We start from the raw sequence: 21,053 nt of genomic DNA on the forward strand, positions 1-21,053 counted from the left end.
ATAAATTTCTGTACGTCACTTATCACATTTTTTTCTCACAATAAACATTTTATCGGATTTCAGGCGCCTTGGGATTTGAAAGCATAATTAACTAGACCAATAGCTATTGATAATTTATTGCATTAAACCATGACGTTGAAGATTAAGCCAATGAAAAGCAAGACTAAGAAAGGGGAAGAGTGAATTATTGTGAATTTTCCATAAACTTTTGAATTTACTGGTTTTCAATTTACATTTCCTCACTCCCTAGTGGAACTGCGATAAGCTTACAAACTTACATAACTAAAGTTCGGGGTTCGATTCTTCACGGTGAACACTGTAAATGTTCTAATATGGCTTTGCTCTAAAATAAGCAAATAAAGAGACAGTATTCATGTCAAAACTAGAACATATATGCATCAACATGAAGGTAAAAGTCTTTCGTAGGAGCCATTTAAAAAGAACAATGGGTGAAATATTGTAAGGGGTCGTCTTCTGAATTTGTTTCCGGAAGCTATCAGTTGGATTCCACAAACCTCACAATTCGGGAGCTATCTGTTGGATTTCACAAACCTTACAACCCGGGAGCTATCTGTTGGATTCCGCAAACCTCAAAATTTCTTTTATTGGGATGAAGCTATTCAGATTAAAAAGAGAATAAGGTTTTCTTTTTGTTATCGTTAGTCTACATTGATAAAACACCAGTGTCTATCGTAACTACACATGTTGTTTTCTTAACTTAAGCTTATATGTATCTCTCATGGATCTTCCAGGCACAGTATGGTTCCCCCTCCTTCTTTTTGCCTTGATAAACGAAGATGACATTTTGAAGGCAAGGTGAAATCACGTGAAGTTTAAGTGGCGACTTGTAAACAAAAAATAATTGAACTTTGCCCTCATTTCGCATTAATCATCAATAATCTCCGAGCTATATCCTTTATAAGAGTAAGTAGTTGAAAGGGCGGAGGACGAAGTGTATCATTTGTGTAGCAAGAAGTTTGAAGTGCTTGTTACTTAGACTAAGACGTATCAATAATTAACATGAGTATTTTCACAATCATCTTATCTTTGTTTATTTTTACCCGTATTGATTTTGGAGGGACTGCAACAAAAGAATCAGAAAGTCTTCAGCAAGTTCGTGGAGGGCGAGTAGACAAAGAGGTTTTATTTGGAGCATTACTCAAGCAGAAACGACAAGCGTGGACCCAATGTACGTCAAATCCTGTATCTCCTGTTCATACTACAGACTTTGGTCCTTTCCCTTCTGGTAACGTGGTCAACCTGGGAGATGGAAGAGGTCGCCGGGCAGCAGATATTACCAGTACTGACAAGGCCTTGTATATATCTGGTACAAGGGGAACGCTGTTTTCTAGGGAATTCCCTAAAGCTGAGGTAATTCCAGCTGGAAACTTCACTGTAGAGCTGTGGTCTAAGCCAGAGGGAGGGCAGTCTAATCCAGCTGTTATTGTAGGTATGCTTAATCTATTATTTTGTATTTTTTCTTTCACTTTTACAGTATTTCTACTGTATGGCTTGTAAATGTTTCCGTTTTTTACAGTTATTGCTGTCTCCTGATGGGACAGTGGTAACTTTAAGGACTTGCAACGCTAAAATCTAGTGTTTGATCGCTCGCGGTAGACAGTGGGTAGTCCATCGTGGCTTTGCTTTAAGACAAACAAACTATTACTGTCATCGCGATTTTCTGTTTATTTATTTTGAAAAATTATTCCACAAGTAACACCATATACAAAAGTAAAGCTTTTTAAATCAGGAGCTTGATTTCTCTCGGTGGACACAACAGATAGCCCGATGTGGCTTTGCTATAAGAAAAAAAACATATAACAGCTGTTTAAAACTTATAAATTTGATTAAAATTTGTAACTGAGTTATGTATTATATTATCACTTAAAGGTTCCCCGGCTAGTACAGCGGTAAGTCTACGGATTTACAACGCCAAAATCAGGGGGTTCGATTCCCTTCGGTGGGCTCAGCAGATAGCCCGATGTAACTTTGCTATAAGAAAAACACGCACATCACTTAAAGGTATGACGGTATTGTATTAATTTCTTCTACAATTTGTCAGTAATTTGGTGAGATATCTCTTTTTCATTTCTTTCTATACAAGATATATCATATATTATAGTATATACGTATTACTCCTCATTTATAATTAAAGCTCTGGATGACCTCAATCTGTATTCAGAGTATAAATTCAAACTGAACGATCGTTTTAGTAACTTCCAGGACGTTAAGATAAGAAACAAATATCTTTGATAAATTGGAATAAAATGAAATGAGTAATGAAAGAGAAAAACTAGTTTTGGGAAATCACCTAAAATGTATATAAATTCAGATCAGGGCAACAAAGAGTGTCAAGAAAAATTATAAGGTTTGGTAAAAATGGGAGGTTATATAGAAAGTTATCATTGTCATTAATTATTTTTAACCAGTTAATTAAAACAGTCATTTTAACATTTAGTGTTTCTTCAACAGATCCTTATCTTTTTCCGTCTTGTTTTTAAAATTTAGTCAATTTTAGGTACCTTTCTCAATCTTGAATAATTTCCCACTTCAAAATAACGAGTTTATAAAATATCTTAGTGGGATTTTCAAACTATATTACCTTAAACATTCTAAGAAATTTTCCAGCAGTTTTCTGTTTCCTTCAATAATTTAAAATAGTGAGCTTTAAATTATGTTTGTTTTTCGGACATTTGTGCAAAGCTATTTAAGGGCTATCTGCGCTAGCCAGTCCTTATTTTGAACTGGTAGGTTAGAGGACAGACAGTAACGCTTTGGTTGCTCTTGTTTCGTCTAATAGTTGGATATTTCCGCCATCACTATAAAAACACTCACAGCCAAGTGAGGAGCGCTTTTTTTCGTAAAGGGACGTAAATAGTGGACCCATCGGTCCACAGTTCGCCACTCTCGGTCTCCGTTTTATCTTGTTTCCTACGTAATTAGAGTTTTTAATCTAAACATCAGGTAATCTTAAATATCATGTTATCGACCCCAAGAGCTCACGTATAACCATTTTTCTACACGCCAGAGGGAAGGCAACCAGCCTGAAGTGAGTGAAATAAACATGAATGATTATAGATCTGAAACTGTAATTACTGCTTAATTAAGGATGCGGTAATTATTACAATATTTCACTCTACCCTCTTTAGTGCCTTGTCTACCATACAACCAGTTTACCTGCTAATCATTCACTTTTTTCTTAGCATATTTGTTTGTCTCTTAATAAACGTATTTTACTGTAGATCAATAAATTAGACACTTTCTTTGCCTTTGTCTGTATTGTTTTGTTTTAACGCAAAGTTGTTACATTTCATACATTCACCACTGAGATGAAACCTCGAATTCTAGCATTGTAAACCCTCAAGTTTACCATTATGTCATAGAGAGACTATTGTTTATCAATCGGTTAATGTTCTTTGTGTTTTTGAGTTTATACACTTGTATACCTATCTTTCAGAGGCTGTGGATTTTTGCACACCATTTCCAGACAGAGGCTGGGAAATCGGGATTCGAACAACGGACACAAATGGGGAGAAAGATGCAAAATTTTATTTTAACATGCGACCATCTCGAAATCCTCAGACAAGCACCCTTGCTTCTCCTATAAAGTATATCCCGAGTAAATGGCATCATTTAGCTGTGACATATGACGGGGAATACTTGAAGTTGTTCGTTAACGGTGCTCAGGTTCGTTTAAAGTCATTAATTTAACGCCCATAATAAGACGTGGTTATCAGTGTAGAAAAATTGCATCTAAAATCAAATCCATTAGCCTGAATTAAACCAACCTATAATAAAATCACACTTGAAATAATGTGCGACCTTATGACGTCGTTGATGGATGATTTACTCTTCTCAAATTACTCAAATGAACTTGATTTAGTGACCTCAAAAGCATGGAATATGAGGAACGAAGAGAAAACTTTGAAACACGAACCTAAAAAGAAAAAGAGCTTCACACCTTTGTTGTCTGAATATCGTACAAATTAAAAAATTGTATTAACCATATTAACGATCTGCTCCTTTGAGGAACTGCAGTAAGGGGTTAAAGTATCGTAAAATAGCAGACACGGTTGCTCAATTAATGTAGAAACAAATTAAACGAGAGATAACTCGAAGAAACAACATTAAAATAAGCACGCGACAAGTTACTGAATAATTCGGAATTTTTTTTAGTCCAGTTACATTTGGTTACGTCTGCCACATAGAATAAATATATTTTTTCATTAAACTATGTGCATTGGTTTGTTTTGAATTTCGCGCAAAGCTGTCTTCCCCCTAGTTTTCATTCCAAATTAGAGACGACTAGCGCAGGTGGTTTTGAAGTAACTTCTGACGAAATTCAACGAATAAATAAATAAATATGTGGAAGTTATTTCAGATTAATGATGGAAAACGTAAAGAATTCGTGAATTAATTTTTCAAAGTAAATGAATAAAAATGTGTTCAAGCACTACTATTATTATTTATTTTTTAATGAAACCGATTCCACACAGTTTGTTTGTAATTACACAGAAAGCTACATAATGAGCTATATGTTCTGCCTTTCACGGGTATCCAAACCATGTTCCTACAGTTGTAAGTTCGAAGACATACTGCTGTACCAGAGGGCAGGTTAATTGCATATTCAGATAATAAGTATATTTCTTTTCTTTTTTCATGGCACACTATAATATAAAGATGACCTGACCAGTTGGTTAAGATGTAGTGTTCTGATCTTACTGCTGTCAGTTTTCCTCCTTTCAGCGGCTTTGATTACTCTGTTTGATGTTTGCTCACCAAAAGAAATAACACATCAGACTAACTGTCATAATTTAGTTTGATCTATGGATATTTGTCTTCGAAATAACAAATAAGCTGAGAACAATGATACTTTTTAAATTAAACTTGGTTACAATTATCATGCATGTGAATTATCCAGTTGTTAATTATTGTTTGGACTAAGTCATCTACTTAAAATGATCGTTTATTGTTAAAAGGAGAAATCGCTATTAATTAAAATAACAACAACTCTTAATTAATGACAGGTAGCAGCAAACTCCGTCATTGCAGGACCGATTTTTCAGCAAGAAACAACTTTTCAATGCCGTGTTTTAGAACTTGGAGGTCATAGCGGACATCACTATCGTGGTACTATCGATGCTCTCAGGATTTGGAATGTTGCGAAATCTCAGCAAGAGATTACTTCAAAAATGTACCAACGTGATAGCCACCAGAGAATTGAACCTAAAACTCAAGGCCTGATCTTTTCCGAAAACTTTCAGGATTTGGACATGTGGCAATGGAAAGAGGACGAGATACAGAAACTTACTCCTGCGCCTGTTCTGGTAATGTCAGACGCTCCAAGTCGACCCTTTCATTTAGGTTTACGTCCCCCACCTTGTGGTGTAACAGTATGTGATGTTCCTGACGTCATTCGCAGTTACAGTTCTCATTGGGAGTTACGTCGACAGAAAATAGTTCGGTATGTCCTAATTATTAATTAATGGATAGTGTAGTTTTTAAGTAAAATATAGTAAAGATAGTAAGGAGGAACAAATGGATTAGAAATTCGGTAATTAATAATCAAAGTTAAGGTATAACATATTGAAACGATAAGAAAAAATGACCTTCTGCTTCATTAAGTTAGGCAACATTGTATAGAATAACAAAGGTAATTAAAGGTAATTCTATACAGTGGGTATACACTTACGTTATATTTAAACAATTTTAATTTATGTCACAAACATAGCCAATATAAAGTCGTAATAGAACAGTATGTAAGAGAGCTATATTTTTACGCTGGAGTTATGAAGATAGTGTGACACTGCTAGAAATAGATAGCCCGACATGACTAGGTGGTTAGTGTACTTGACTCGTAACGTGAGGGTCGCGGATCTGAGTCCCCGTTCCATCAAACATGCTCGCCTATTCAGCCGTGGGAGCGTTATAAAGTTACGGTCAATCTCTTTATTCATTTTAAAAAAAGTAGCCTATGAGTTTGTGGTATGTGGTTGCCTTTCATTTAGTCTTAAACTGCTAGTGAATTAAAAACACCTAGTACAGATAACCCTCGTGTAGCTAAGCGCGAAATTCAAACCAAACCAAACAAATTGAAAACTGATCGATTTTTGAGAAAGGTACATTGCAGCTCTTTTCGACACAGTATTCGCACACTCAGATGATAAAATGTGTTCATATCAGGGATTTGTAGTTTATAAGACGAAGATATATTTTATATTTAATGGCATTAAAAATATATAAATTAACTTGGGCCACTAGGACTGTTCAGAAAGAGCTGTGGAAACAAGCTGTATTCAAAATGTGGTAATAAAAGAGCGATGTCTCGTAACAGATGAGTATCCATGAACAGGTGTATGCAACACAATAAAGAAGGATCTCTGTCTGGAAAAATTGCACAAGTTACGGACAAGCTGTTTACAAGACATAATTTAGTGGTGGGAAATCATTATTCTTGTATACGAGATGGAATATGGGATGCATACAGGGAGAAGTGGTTGGGTTTGACCATAAGAGCCTCATGACAGAGTCTTTTGAAGAATTGTTTCATTCGTCATGAAAAAATTAACTTTATATTCATCGTCAACACTGACAATAGATTCCGTAAGTTTTGTCGTCACGTGTGTTAGTTTGTAATTACGCACAAAGTTTAACAATGGGCTATCTGTGCTATGTCCATCACGAGTATCGAAACCATGTTTCTAGTAGCATAGGCCCATAGACATACCGCTGTGCCACTGGGAGGCCATTTGAACTACGCTGCAGATAAGGGTGAAGATGAACAGTTGTTAGGAAGAGAATGACTGGATGTGGCGACAAAGAGACTGCAACGATGTGGTAAACATCCAAAATTATTTCATTATAGCGTATTTAGCCTCTGTAACATTCTACTGTTCTACAAGATTGTAAGAAGATCACCAGTTTTCGAAATGCCCCTCTATAACAATCTTCTAGAGATACGCCTAACAAGTTTTTAAGTGAATTGAAATGTTATATATATATCATCAATAACGTTTGTGAATTATTAGTTTGTAAGGAGAACAATATTCAATGATATAAACAGCGGTTAATAAGAAATGTGCCATTCATGAATAATGAATAATGATAATGATAATGCAAAAACTCAAGTGCATTACTAAGACTACACAAAGCTACCATATTTTAATATTTTTGGTCAGGTCTAATGTGCAAAGTGAAAAATTTAGCTAAATTAAAATATTCATTATTAGTTTTGTGGATGGAAGATTGGTTTATTATGAATTTCGCGTAAAGTCACACGAGAGTTATCGGCGCTAGCCGTCCCTAATTTAGTAGTGAAAGGAAAGGCAGCTAGTTATAGCTATTCTATAACCTGCGAATAGTGGGATTCATCATAACATTATAACGTTCCCACGGTTTAAAGAGTGAGCATGTTTGATGGGATGGGGGTTCGAACCTGAGAATCACAGAATTTCTTTACGTTTTGAAAGAAACAAACTTTCCAATGTTGTTAATATATTTATATCTAAATGTTCGATTCTCAGCGGTGGACACAGCAGATAGCCCAGTGTGACTTTGCTCTATAATCGAATAAACAAAAGTTTGTGCCATTTAAAAAAACAAAAGTTATCACCAGTTTATTGAGCAATATTGACATTGGTTCATATTAAGTTTTCACACATTTTTCACACTAAGTGTGATATTCTTTTACGTCTTGTCAATTTGATAATTAATATCTTCATTACTAACATTTAGCTCACATGTTCAACTTGACTAATTTATTTTCTGTCAGTACTAAGTAAATTTCAAACACTGTTCCAGTTGTAACTAGTAATAGAGGCTTACTTGACTTTTAACCTAAAAATAATTGCATAAGCCTTTTAAAGTACAAGAACGTATACCGTGAAGAGTTTAGAGCTATATTAGGACTTACTTGTGATCCCGTTATGGTCAAGGTTATGGAGAGTCGTCATATAATCCATGAGTACAATATACTATTAATGATATTAGAGAACAAAGTATCAAACTTAGATCTACCTTTATACTTTGATCAATGGTTAAGTAGTTTATTAAATAAAGTGTGAGACATGCCCTTCTGTAAACGCAGTCTCTTATCGCTATGTTTCAGCTATCGTGTCATCAACGTGAAAAATTTTGATGGTTCGAACCCCACTGTGTCAGATGAGCAGATTAGAAAGCAGCATCGAGCGTTGGTGAATGCTTTTTTCCCTTACAATATTAGTTGGGTGTTACAACATACTCCTGTCCGCAACACCTCGTTACGTCGACGTACAATCTTGTTGGATTGCCGCCCGCAGTCCGTTGGAAATGGAATATGTGATCCTGAATGCCAGCTTTCGCTAACAGGAAATGACGGAGGAGATTGTGATGTTGAGCATTCTCTGTGCCCGGAAGCGAAAAAGGGTGATGGTCAATGTGACCATGAGTGTAATAAGGCCTACAACGAATGGGACAGAGGAGACTGTTGTACTGGTAAGGCTAAGAAATTCCTCTCCACGTGTTTGGATCCATCGTCTCCTAACAGGTAATAGTACCCCTGACCAGTTCTTAAGCTATAACGAGATCTTTGTAAATTTTTCTTTATTTTTGGAGAAAGACTATTCAGCAGCCATAATTTATAATGAAATATATGTATGTATATGTGATGTTTTTCAAAACAAAAAAGTGCAAAAAATAATAATCTAAATACAAACTATATTTTATATTTATCAAAACAATGGTGCTGAGCCAACATTTTAATTTGATTAATTGAGTCACAATACATTAGATTGCGGACCTGTTTTCTTAAAGCCAAAGGGGAAAAAAAAGTTAAGAAGTGATTAGGATGTAGGGAAATGGAATGTGAAGAAAGTTTTGTACAGAAGACTAGCTGTATCCGCTCCTAAGAAAGGAGGGAAGATTGAAGTAAGGAGGGGGAAGATAGGAGAATGAACACGAGGAAATTACTGCCATAAAACAATGTTTAAATACCAGTTACCAGTTAGTATATGTTTAGAGACGCTTTTATAGATAACTGGGTAATGAAACCTCCATTACTGTCTTGAGAAGCAAAAATTAAATCAAAAGAATTTGAGAAGAAAAGGTTGAAGGATGAAAAGTAGATGTGAACAAAAATTGTTTTGAGCTTTGCCCTTATGTCTATAAACTGACGTATTCATACCACTGTAATGTATGAAACGATCGGCGGACATAGCATTTGATTATTGTGTTATATCATAAGCGTAGGGTAAATTGTATTAAAACAATTTTGAACATGTAATTCAGCAATTCACTGGGTAATTATAGCTGAAACAAATTTGCTTTGGATCGGCATTTCGTCAAGTGATATTTTCACATTGGAGTTTAGTAGACCGTGTAATATCACTTAAAAATTGATCGCTTTTGCGAAGGACATGTAATAACAGTTTCCACCGTAAAACATTCATAAACTTAGATCATAGTGATGTGTTTAGATCGAAATTTTAAAAAGTACAGGACGAAGATATCCTTTTTACTTAATTGCATTAGAAGACAATTAAATATAGATCAACTTGGGATACTACGACCATCTCGAAGGGGACTTGCAACAAGACATCTTAAAAAAAATGTGATGTCTTATAATAGTTGAAAATCCACGAATACAAAGGTAAGAGATAAATGCCGTTCACGTGCCCAGGTGATAATATGTAACAATTTGAAATATCTTCTTTCATGAAGAGCGACAAGTTGTATATACAAAGTTGATACACAATATATCCATTCAGCCCTCTCAAGGTGTTCAATGCTATTCCATAAGAAATACCGTGAAGTTGCCAAATGCAATGCGTAGGGATTTCTATACGATCAAACTGTTGAAGTAGGTGCTGTAAAACTTTTCTCCGAATACTAAATGGATTATTGAAAGCAACATGGAGGAGTGATGTGCTTTGGACTTGGAAACCTTGTAATGGAGCTTTTTACAATGAAAAGTTTGCGGCAGAGCTATTTTCATTTGCATGACCGTCAAATAGAAAATTACTGTGACAATGATGAGGTTACAAAGTCATTTTACTATAATGCACTTAACCGCTGCATAATGCTGTTGTTTACTTTCCGTTAATATCACTTTTGATTTAATTTTTAGAATGTACATCAGCCTAGACGAATACAAGTCAGTTCTGAACTCAAGCAACGAAGAACAATTGAATGTACTGTTTGCACGCTGGACCAACAAAGACATAATCGGCATAGCTGCTTTCCCTTGGGAAAAGGAGGTGCTCTCTTATCTTGGTAAGAAGGCGTATAGATTCTTAACAACTAAAGAAACAAAAGAATGAACTTAATATGAGCTTTTGTTGGATACAGCTTTTTATATATATATATTACCATATACATTTTGATTAACACTAGCCATTTCATAAATCTGTTCCATTCCTGGTAATATCGAAGATAGAATACATTAAGGAGATAAAATCTAAAATACGTTTAAGAATAGAATTGTACTAACTGAGACATTTATTGTTTGAAATTCGTTTTAGTTTACCGAATTATAAATTGTACTATTGTATTTCTTTAATATACTGTTATAAGAGATAGACATTGTTGTTTTACAATAATAATTATAGAAATTCATGTTCATATCATATTGTAAATACTTATACATATATGTAGTTCATAAAGTAACTTCCTTATTTCTCCCTTTTAATTTATAGACTTATTTAAAACTACATGCTCTTTAAATGGTCGGTTTCGTAGGTTTCAATGGTTTCAGATCTATTTTTTCAACTTTATGTTGATGTGTTGCGCGCCCACACACACACACATTAATAATACGTATAATAAAATTTTCTGCTGATCTTTGTTTATCGCAGGGGGAGTTGTAGTGAAATTGAATGAGTTTGGAGTTGATGGCCACATGAACACTTTGGTACACGAATTCGGTCATGCATTAGGTCTGTGGCATGTTCACCGAGGTGTGTCAGAAATGGGGTGCCACGACACCTGTCTTGAAACAGAAGCTTCCTTGACGCTTGGGGATTTATGTGCAGATACCAACCCCACTCCCCAGAATGACGAATGTACGGATCCCCCTTCCGAGAAAGGGAAATGTGGATTTAAGAACTTTAAGAATACCCCTTATGATAACTACATGAGCTATGCAGGTTTGATTTGTTTCTAGTCTTTTCTTGACTTATGTTTCAATTATTGTGTACAACGTTTTAAATTACATGAACACAACTTTGCTTGCTTTAATATGCATTATTAATTTCTGTGTTCGCAGATGATCCATGTACAACCACGTTTACAAACCATCAGGTGGCGCGAATGCACTGTTACCTTGATCTAAAATATCACAAATGGCAAGATGAAAGTCTTCGTTCTCCTCCACCACCTCCAATTCCTCCAGTAGTAGTCCAGGCTACAGAAGATTCAGTAACAATATCTTGGGTTCCACCTTTAGATCGGGAAGGATTTCACGACGACAGAGTTTGTTCCATGTGTTCCAGTGACAGAGCGTTGTTCCAGTACGCCAGTAAAGCCGAGGCTACTAGTACCTCCACTACTTATGGAGATTCATGGAAACCACACCAGGCTACAGGTCAGTTGGTTGCTTCAGCCAAGTTCGAACAGGAAAAAAAGCGATTCGTGAAGTTTGAGTCTTAATGATATAAAAATAGTACCATAGTTTTAAAATCCTGCTTTAGGCACTCACACCCATTATAATAAAAATACAACAACATTTTAATATTTTTTGTGGTGTGTGTGTGTTTTCTTATAGCAAAGCTACATCGGGTTATTGCTAAGTTTACCGAAGGGGAACCCTTATTTTAGCGTTGTAAATCCGTAGATTTACCACTGTAAGGTAAATGTGGTAAGGAAGTATGTTTATCGTGTTTCGAAACGAGTTGGTCACGTATTTTTCACATTAAGCAAGACGACCCTGTGCAATAATGCCTGGTATGGAATTACTTATTACAGTCTTTACGTTTGTTTGTTTAGAATTAAGCACAATGCTACACAATAGATTATCTGTGCTCGATCCATCACAGGTATCGAAATCCGTTTTCTAGTTGTGTGAGTTTGCAGGCATATCTCTGTGCCACTGGGGGACAAATGTTTATGTTAAGTATTTCAAAGGGTTTATTAACATCAAGGTCCTCCAATGGCACAAAGGAATATCTGTGGTCTTAGAATACTATAAACCGGGTTTTGATACTCGGGGTGTAGCTTTATGATTCATTCCAAAGGAACAAACATTAACATGTAAAAGTACGGTGTAACTCGGCACAAATCAATCCCTCATAATCCTACCGTTAATTTTCACAGATTAGGTGCTCGATTCCCCTCGGTAGACACAGCAGATAACACAATGTGGTTTTGCTCTAAGAAAACCACACAGACGCATATACTTCACACATCGTAAACTTGTGTTTCTCTTTTAAATGATAAAGTAGTTGGATTAGGCCATTATTTCACTTACTAGCCTCATTAACAGTAAAATATCTATTGTTCAGGGCCTCCCGACGCCATCTCATGCACACCCAGTGAAAAAGCTTGGATGCCAGATTTCCATCATTGCAATGGAAATGGATGCACGATTACTTTGATATTTGACTTTCCAATGATCCCGGCCATACTATCAATATGGATTTCTTATAATGCCAAAGAAGGATTATCCGAAGTTGTATTTCCGTTCACAGATGGCACTGTCGATGTCATTACAAATATAAAAGCCTACTGTGATATGCCGTTAACTTTGTCACTCTCAACGGACAAGACATTGGAAAAGGTAAATCATTAATTAGTCTGTATGTTAACATTGTATGAAACTTTTCTTAATGTTTGTTTCCGATTGTCAAGTTTTTTCCCGAAATTTTAGGATTTTTTAATGCATGGTCTGTAAAGTTTATAGCGTGAATTAATAAATACAAAAAACATAACTGATAAACATATTCTCCGCACTAAAAAGGTTTGATGAAGAGAGATTTTAGCTAAAGTGCAACATTTTGATTAAGCTCACCTATGAAACTAAACTGAATTAACGGCAACTGCCTGTTGTAGAAACACAAGTGTAGAGGATGACGTTTCGAAAAACTTCCGCCTGAAGAGAAAAGGCGGAAAATTTCGAAACGTCGTCCTCTACTCTTGTGTTTCTACAACAGGCAGTTACCCTCCATTTAACACAGTTTTATCACGAATACTCTACCTAAATAATCTATCAAAAAGGGCTTAGCGATAATTTAACATAGTGGTTTTGGAAATAAATACATGTCATCAGTGCTTGTAGAATAAACCAAAGCAAAAAAAATCGACAACGTCTTATTTAACACTATAGATTATATTTATCTCAAAACGCTTCAGTGTTTTTTTTTCTCGTTGTTTAGTATAAAATCTACAGAAATATTACCGACACACTAATATACTGAGAAATAATAAGATAAGTTTTAATCTATGCATTCCCAACCTCCAGTAAAAATAAAAGAATCGAACAACCTCAGAGTATCTTTCCCAACGTTTTCTGTTATAAATAATCAAACAAACATCAACTGCAACTTTTTGAAATATTATTTGTAAACACGTTTTAAATAACATTTCGAAATTAAGAGTTGACGTATGATACATTTTCTGCAGATTCTTCTGAAAACTCGAGCCCCATCAGTGACAGTGGACGCCGTTCAGCTCGTTTCTGTGCCAAACCACCCAAAGTGTGATCCTTGCAAACCAATAAGATATCGAGTGTTCCGAACTCCGCCGTTTTCTTCTGGGGATAGCAAAGTTGTTGATGATACTGAGTTTACAGATAGGTTGTTATTAATCTGTTACTTATCCGTAACTGTGTAATATTGCATTAAAGTGAATACTGGCTAAAGTTTACCATGACATTTCTTATTCGCATATAAAAGTTTTCCAGTAATATGGTCTGGATCTCCAAGACTTCACTTATAATACAGTTTAGTATATACTGTTTATTGATGGGATAATCTAATACTTATTCTCGTAATACATGATTAGCGTGCAGTTGATATTATTTCCTTCCATCATATAAAAGTTTATAAAATTCAGTAGGTTTTCGCAGACTTTTTTAAAAATTAAATCGTCTCAAGATAAAGGACATTTGAAAGAGAGTCGTGAAGTTTCTTTTGGAGTATTCCTATAATGGTTCTTGAGGTGGGTTTGGTTTGAATTTTGTGCTAAGCTACACGGGGGCCACTTATTCTAGCAGCCATTAATTTAGCAATGAAACCAGAGGGAAGATAGTTAGTCATCATCACCCACCGCCAACTCTTGGGCTACTCTTTTACCAACGAATAGTGATATCGACCGTCACATTATAACAGCCCCACGTTTGAAAGGACAAGAATTTGAACCCACGACCCTTAGTTTGCGAGCAGAGCATCGGGACTCATAGAGGCAGTGGGGATTTTACATCTTCACTATAGTAACCCGAACAAGACTTATTTGAATAGTCATTGACATTGAGCACTATGCTCTACCTTGTTATGAAATGTTAGTATAGTATCACGGTATTGTGTTTTTAATTGTAACATGTTTTCTTGCTACAACCTGAAATTGTTTATTATTATTAATGAATAGTAATGATAATTAATGTTGGAGGTTTCTGTGGGTGCTTAGTTTTCTTTTGGTCGAACAAGTCTATTAAGAAATAGGTGAGGAAACTAACCTGATGAAGCACTCTGACATCAACGTTTTATTAGCACTGATAGAATAGGTTTAATTTAGGTTAGGCTTTTTTGTAATCGATGATAGTACGTCGCGTTTTTGAGGTGTTAATTTATACCTCAATTATGTTAGACAACAGTTACAATAAAAAATTAAGCTTTTTTACAAGTATAAACAATATGAAAAAAATATTCACTAGGAAGTAGCATCGATATCCCTGTATATGTAAAGTTAAGATTCAGTCATAGAAGAAACTACAAAAACACATGCGTATAAAAATGATAATAATGCAGTTAATATGAATTAAAAAATAAAACTTTTGTAAATAATGTCTTTTAACTAAAGCTTAAAATATTATCACAACTAATAATTTCAATTTCCTTGCCCTGAAAAGAAGAAGTTCAGATTTCAATTTTTTTTCATCCAATTGGGTTGTTTGTTTTGAAATTTCGCGCAAAGCCACACGAGGGCTATCTGCGCTAGTCGTCCCTATTTTAGCAGTATAAGACTAGAGGGAAGGTAACTAGTCATCACGACCCACCGCTAACTCTTGAGCTATTCTTTACCAACGAATAATGGGATTGACCGTCACATTATAACGCCCTTACGGCTGAAAGGGCGAGCATGTTTGTTGTGACGGGGATTCGAGTCCGCGACCCTGAGATTATGAGTCGAAAGCCTTAACCCACCTGGCCATGTCGAGCCTAATCCAATTGGACAAAAGTATTGAATTCATACTCGGTATGATGAGGTATGGCCCTGAGAAGACAATAAAAATTCAGTACCACAAATATGTCCCACACTATGAAGTTGCGAAATGTTTAGCTGGCTGAGAAAGTTTAGTGTTTAACATAATACCACAAGTTTTATACCTTTTTTACAGTGAAGTGGTCAAGAAACAAGTCTACACATATGCAGTTAAAGCATGGCTAGGTTCACGGGAGACTTTCCTTTCTCCCTCTTTGAAATATCTCCATGGAAATGAGACTTGTGGAGATGGAAAGATTTCTAGGTGAGATGCGTTAAAACTATTATTTACTTTAACAGAACACATGAGGTAATGATATACTTATCCTACTAACTTGAAAAATATAACAGAGTTTAATTATTCTTTCTAAACAAAAGAGACATATTATTCTGTCCGAACATTTCTAGGTTCCTTTCTGCTTTTTTTAAATATACGTTGGAAATGTTTTGTTTTTATTTTAAGGAGTATCACAGTATTATTATGTAATTAATGTAATTAATTATTTTAAGGAGTATTACTGTATCATGATGTAATTAATATAATTAATTATTTTAAGAGGTATCACTGTATCAGTTATAAATCATAATGTGATTTATGAGTGGCTGATTTCAGAAATTTATCGAACTTGGTTTTCATAACATGGTAAAGGTAATCGACATAAAGTTTCAAAGTATACTGCTTTTTTTCAAGGCATTAATAGAAAAAGTAATAAAAAACACATTACATGACTGTATTAGTAATTTTGTTTGTTAAATAATAATTAGTATTTTTGTTGAAATGTGAAGTGTTTTTTTTAGTATCCTTATTTTCTTCGTGTCATTTTGGATAATGTTTTAGTTTTGTTTTGTTTGAGATACATAGCAGAATTGTTAGCAAAGACGTGAACAATAATTCATTGATTAATATCGTATAACTTAGCTAGAAGTGAATTCCAGTTATGGCTGAATATGAAAATCGACAATATTCAAATTATCTAGAATATATTTATATCTAAAGCTTCTTTTCGTTAATATTAATAATTTTACAGATCAAATGGAGAAGAATGTGATGATGAAAACTTGATAGACGGGGATGGTTGTGATAAACAATGTAAAGTGGAGAAATCATTTCTCTGTCGAGGTACAACAGTTTGCTCTTAAAAGTGTTTTATTATATAAAATCAATTCTGATAAATATTTCTATTGATTTTAATAATTGGTTTATATATTCGCAAGTCCACAATTAATACATATTTAAACTTTAAACATGACATTATTATGAATATTCAGCTCACAAAGATTTAAGACATTGCATGGTAGTTAGGTGAAATATTCGTGATATTACTTTGTTTGTTAACTTTGTATTTGATATATAATTGCTATCGTAGTTTATATAGATGAAAGAGAAGTTACTTTGTCGAATCATTGGAAGCATATGTGAAAAATTTCAATAATGCATAAAATATTAATTCCTGGAAAAGTATTGATAACAGAATAAATAAAATGTGACGCTTCTTATACTAAATGGAAACAAACTGAAGATTCTTATTTAGGTAGGTTTGAAAAAAATCGCTTTTTTCAATGGTTTATCAGAAAAATATGTAAAAGGTACAAATAAACAGGTAAAAATATATAATAATCAACATGGTCAAAATCCCTATTATTTAGTATTCATAAATGTACAGAACCCCACACACATGGACTGCTGACTAAATTATCCTCTCTTTTTAGACGTAGTTCTTTAGAAGTATCTTATATATGTTAAAGATCATAGTAGCTTATGTTCTATAGTTAGAGTAAAAAAATCAGGTTTAGTCTAAGGAGAATCCGATTGGGTGACTACATTTTAAATGGAAGTGAAAGAGGAGGTTGTGATTTGTTCTTACTGTAAGTTATAGTAAAACATATGCTAATATACTTGTGTTGCTTTGAAATTAGCTTGGCTTTAATAACAAATGAAAGCTTTGTGTGTAGGCACTCCAAGTTCTTGCTACTGGCACAAAGGAGATGGAGTGTGTGAACATTTTGAGCAATTTTCCAATCCTCGTGATTGCGGATTTCACACTCCTTCGGGTTTCAGGGACCAATGGGCTTCAGAAGTGGAAACAAACGAACCACATACCCTACAATGTTCTCCTCAAGTGATTATAGGTCCTCCGGTGAAGCCAGGGGTAAGTAACATTTATAGGTGTATGGACCCTTTAAGTTACATCATAGTGTGTAATATTAGTATAAAATATGTCGTGTACAACCGAGAGCAAAAATATTGAACATCGTTTTAAAAACGACTTCGTCAAATTAATTCTTATTTATTTTAAACTGGTTAAACAATAACCAAGCAATTACCTGAGAATTGTACTCAGAAACAACTGAGCAAAAGTTCAGTGAATTATTTGCCAAGAATTATTCGTGGCAAAAGATAGTAACTAGTAGTGGTTTTATGAATAATAGTAAAATAAAAAGTTATTTATGTTTTATGTATTCTATTTTGTGGCCAATCCTTATATACCTTACAACCCACAATTTGAGAACTAATGTTACAGATGAACTAAGTGTGTTCGAAACCAGTGAGGAATCTGAGCGATTCACTTTTTGTGTTCAGTAATGAGTACAAAGTATAAATCGAACATAATGTCCAAATGTTACTTTGCGAATGAGTCTGATAAATTACTGTTTTTTTATAGATAAACATAATGTACTTTATAAACAGATTATAATTGTTTTATGGAAAAATAATACTAAATTTTCTGTTATTATTACCCTCTTTACTCTTTGATGCTGTTCGTATGTGTGTGTGTGTGTCTTTCTGCAAGTGTATCTCAAATATTAATAAGTCGATGTAGATGAAAAGTTTACATAAGATGGAGAGTAAGTAAGGGACAATTCTCTCAAAATTTGGTCCGGATTCGTTTATTGAATCACTTTTATGCGTTTTTTATAATAGAGTGATAGGGGATTTTCGTGGTTTTAGGTTAATAACTCTGTAAAATATGATCGAATTTGTGCCAAATTTAATGTGCACGTTTACATTAAGACTCCTAATTGCACTATAAAAATGATTCGGATCGTTGATAATTCTTGATCCGGAAAGGACCTTCTAAGTTTTCGAAGGTGAAATATGACGCCATCTTGTGCAAACTTGCAATCTTGACAACTAACTAGGAGACGAAATTTACAATCATTATGATGCTCTTGTTTTCAGAGTAATGATCAAACAGACGTTATAGAAAGATTAATTGCTTCTCTGTTCAGAGTTGCACAAAAGATGGAAATAGTCTAATCGATGACGTGTGACAAATACAAGAGTAACGTGAATTTCATATTTCTGTTTTGAAAATTCATATGAAAACTGAAAAATAACAAAATCTGAAATAAAATTTCGCATATTCTAAGATTTAAATAGCACCAATTACATGCAAATCTGGTAATTTTGACAGTAGTGGACCTCTTATCATTTATTTTTATTTTTCAGACCTGTGAAGCTTCACCAAACACTTCCTATTCGTGGTATCCTTGTGATAGTATTAATAATAACGATTTCTGGCTACAAGCGTTATTTCCAGACACAGTGGTTGCAACATCAGTGTCCATTTATTTTACTTCTGACGGAATTTCTGCCATTAGTCACGATTCTTCTGAAATAACAATAGAGCTTTTGGACACCGAAGGATCCAGTCACTTGATGGGTAAATTCTTTTTGTCTTGTAACAGGAACCCTTTAGAAACACCCTGGTTTCAGGACCTCAGCCAACCTTTCTTTCATACAAAAGCCGTGAAAATTAGCTTCATGAACTCCAGAATAGCAATCAGTGGGATACTCTTGCGTTCTTCTAGATACCTGGACCCCATCGCTCTGTCCCAGTGTTTGCCAAGGCAACTTTATAGCCCGACGCTACGTAGATGTGTAGATTATCTGTGTCAGAAACCACGATGTCATCAGCCTTTGGTGAAGAATGCTTTTTTAAACTGTACGGGATACGAGGATGGAGATGTTTGTAGATGGTCTTGTGAGGATGGCTACGTTGCTTTTTCTACAGACAAAACAATTACTTGTAATCAAGGAGAATGGAAAGGCGAGCCAGTTCTCTGTAAACCACTAGACTGTGGATTTCCCAGAATACCTCACGCTGATGCAGGGTGTCCTGAAGGAACGACGTTTGGAAAACAGTGTAATTTCAAATGTCGACCACCAGCTAGATTAAAAGGTAGTTTGTGAAAATAACATTAAATAAAGAGTGGCGTTGCTGAGTGATTTTTTTAGTGACATTAAATTACAATATACTCATTAATGACTAGCTTTTATCTTACGTTTAGTCTGATAATCTCTTGCTGTTTCTATTAAAATCTTCAGGAAGACTTTCATGTAGTGGTTGGAATTCGAATATAAGTCTTCTTGATAGAGAGATTAATGTTTTTTTCCATTTCAGTTTTTTTATATTTTTGTTGTACCTCTTTTTTTCGTTATATTTAATTTATTTTTTAATTTTTCCATGGATTTTTTCTTCGGTAAATGGGCCCCCTTGAGTTATGACAGCCTTTAACATAAGGCGCTAGCGTGGCCTTATAGTTAGTGCATCAAGCTGGAAATTGGAAAGTCTAGGGGTTAACCGTTATAAAAGTAGATGAAAGCTAATCCAGTTATTTGGTTCAAAGCGCTAGACAAAGCTTTTGTGGCGACAGGTGTGCCTGATAAGTTCACTTATGTTTGTGGTCAATATTTCAAAATTATAGACAGCTACATTTGCACCCTTTATATCTCTGATCTCTTATTTAAGCCCACATGCGCAAAAGGTGCCTTTCTGATTAAAATAACTTTTCAGAGGTTTAAACTTGAAGTTTACTGACAAGTGTTCTTTTGAAGTTTTAACACTTATAAATGTATCTAGGTTTTGTGTATGAGCAAATCTATGCAGATCTTCGAAACAGACCAAAACAATGGGTACCCCAGTTGGTAGGCGGCGGGCGCGGGTGATTAAATTTCCCGCTCGCTGGTCTTCGGTCTTCGACTCTGTTCGAAGTTAATAACTAACGTTTTGTATTCATTTTCTAATAATGTACTTCATTCTTTATTATAGCTAGTTACGCTGATTGATATTATTGCTTATATTTTTAGGTAATTGTTAATTGATGTTTTGTTTTAGGCCTGGCATGGCCTAGCGCGTTAAGGCGTGCGCTTCGTAATCTGAGGGTCGCGGGTTCGCGCCTGAGTCGCGTCAAACATGCTCGCCCTCCCAGCCGTGGGGGCGTTATAATGTGACGGTCAATCCCACTATTCGTTGGTAAAAGAGTAGCCCAAGAGTTGGCGGTGGGTGGTGATAACTAGCTGCCTTCCCTCTAGTGTTACACTGCAAAATTAGGGACGGCTAGCACAGATAGCCCTCGAGTAGCTTTGTGCGAAATTCCAAAAACAAACAAACAAACAATATTTTGTTTTTTAAGTTTAATTTTGTAAATACTGTTCTGCGTTAACTGCTTAGTTGATGATTTCAGACTAATCTAAATATCCTAAGTTGACCAAATGTAATTTCATATATTATTAGAATTGCGACCGAAAATATCATTAATTCAAATAGATGATTCAATGCATTCCAACTGTAATAGGTTTAACATTTTTGTATATTGCTTTATGACATTAAGCACTTCTAGTCAGTCTGTTATATATGGAATTTGTTTCGTTATTTTCTATT

General features: G+C 34.8%; 1 protein-coding gene across 6 annotated transcripts in view; it reads left to right on the forward strand.

Moving 5' to 3' along the window:
* Positions 1 to 412: 412 nt before the first annotated feature.
* The window catches only part of LOC143230735 (pappalysin-1-like), a 34,126-nt gene continuing 13,485 nt past the window's right edge, over positions 413 to 21,053 (forward strand). Inside the window, exons 1-13 of one of the 6 annotated variants that reach the window (XR_013016610.1) lie at positions 413 to 1,450; positions 3,458 to 3,687; positions 5,028 to 5,464; positions 8,108 to 8,524; positions 10,103 to 10,248; positions 10,830 to 11,120; positions 11,240 to 11,557; positions 12,474 to 12,748; positions 13,591 to 13,763; positions 15,524 to 15,652; positions 16,416 to 16,507; positions 17,341 to 17,537; positions 18,839 to 19,571. Coding sequence is in view for 5 of the 6 variants with exons in the window: in XM_076464814.1 (XP_076320929.1) it covers positions 1,021 to 1,450; positions 3,458 to 3,687; positions 5,028 to 5,464; positions 8,108 to 8,524; positions 10,103 to 10,248; positions 10,830 to 11,120; positions 11,240 to 11,557; positions 12,474 to 12,748; positions 13,591 to 13,763; positions 15,524 to 15,652; positions 16,416 to 16,507; positions 17,341 to 17,537; positions 18,839 to 19,571 (3,868 nt within the window). In the remaining variant the exon portion in view is untranslated. The remainder of the gene's footprint in view (positions 1,451 to 3,457; positions 3,688 to 5,027; positions 5,465 to 8,107; positions 8,525 to 10,102; positions 10,249 to 10,829; positions 11,121 to 11,239; positions 11,558 to 12,473; positions 12,749 to 13,590; positions 13,764 to 15,523; positions 15,653 to 16,415; positions 16,508 to 17,340; positions 17,538 to 18,838; positions 19,572 to 21,053) is intronic. The other 5 variants (XM_076464814.1, XM_076464815.1, XM_076464818.1 and 2 more) reach the window with 5 other exon arrangements.

This window comes from Tachypleus tridentatus, chromosome 10, assembly GCF_004210375.1.
Source record: "Tachypleus tridentatus isolate NWPU-2018 chromosome 10, ASM421037v1, whole genome shotgun sequence".
NCBI lineage: Eukaryota > Metazoa > Arthropoda > Merostomata > Xiphosura > Limulidae > Tachypleus > Tachypleus tridentatus.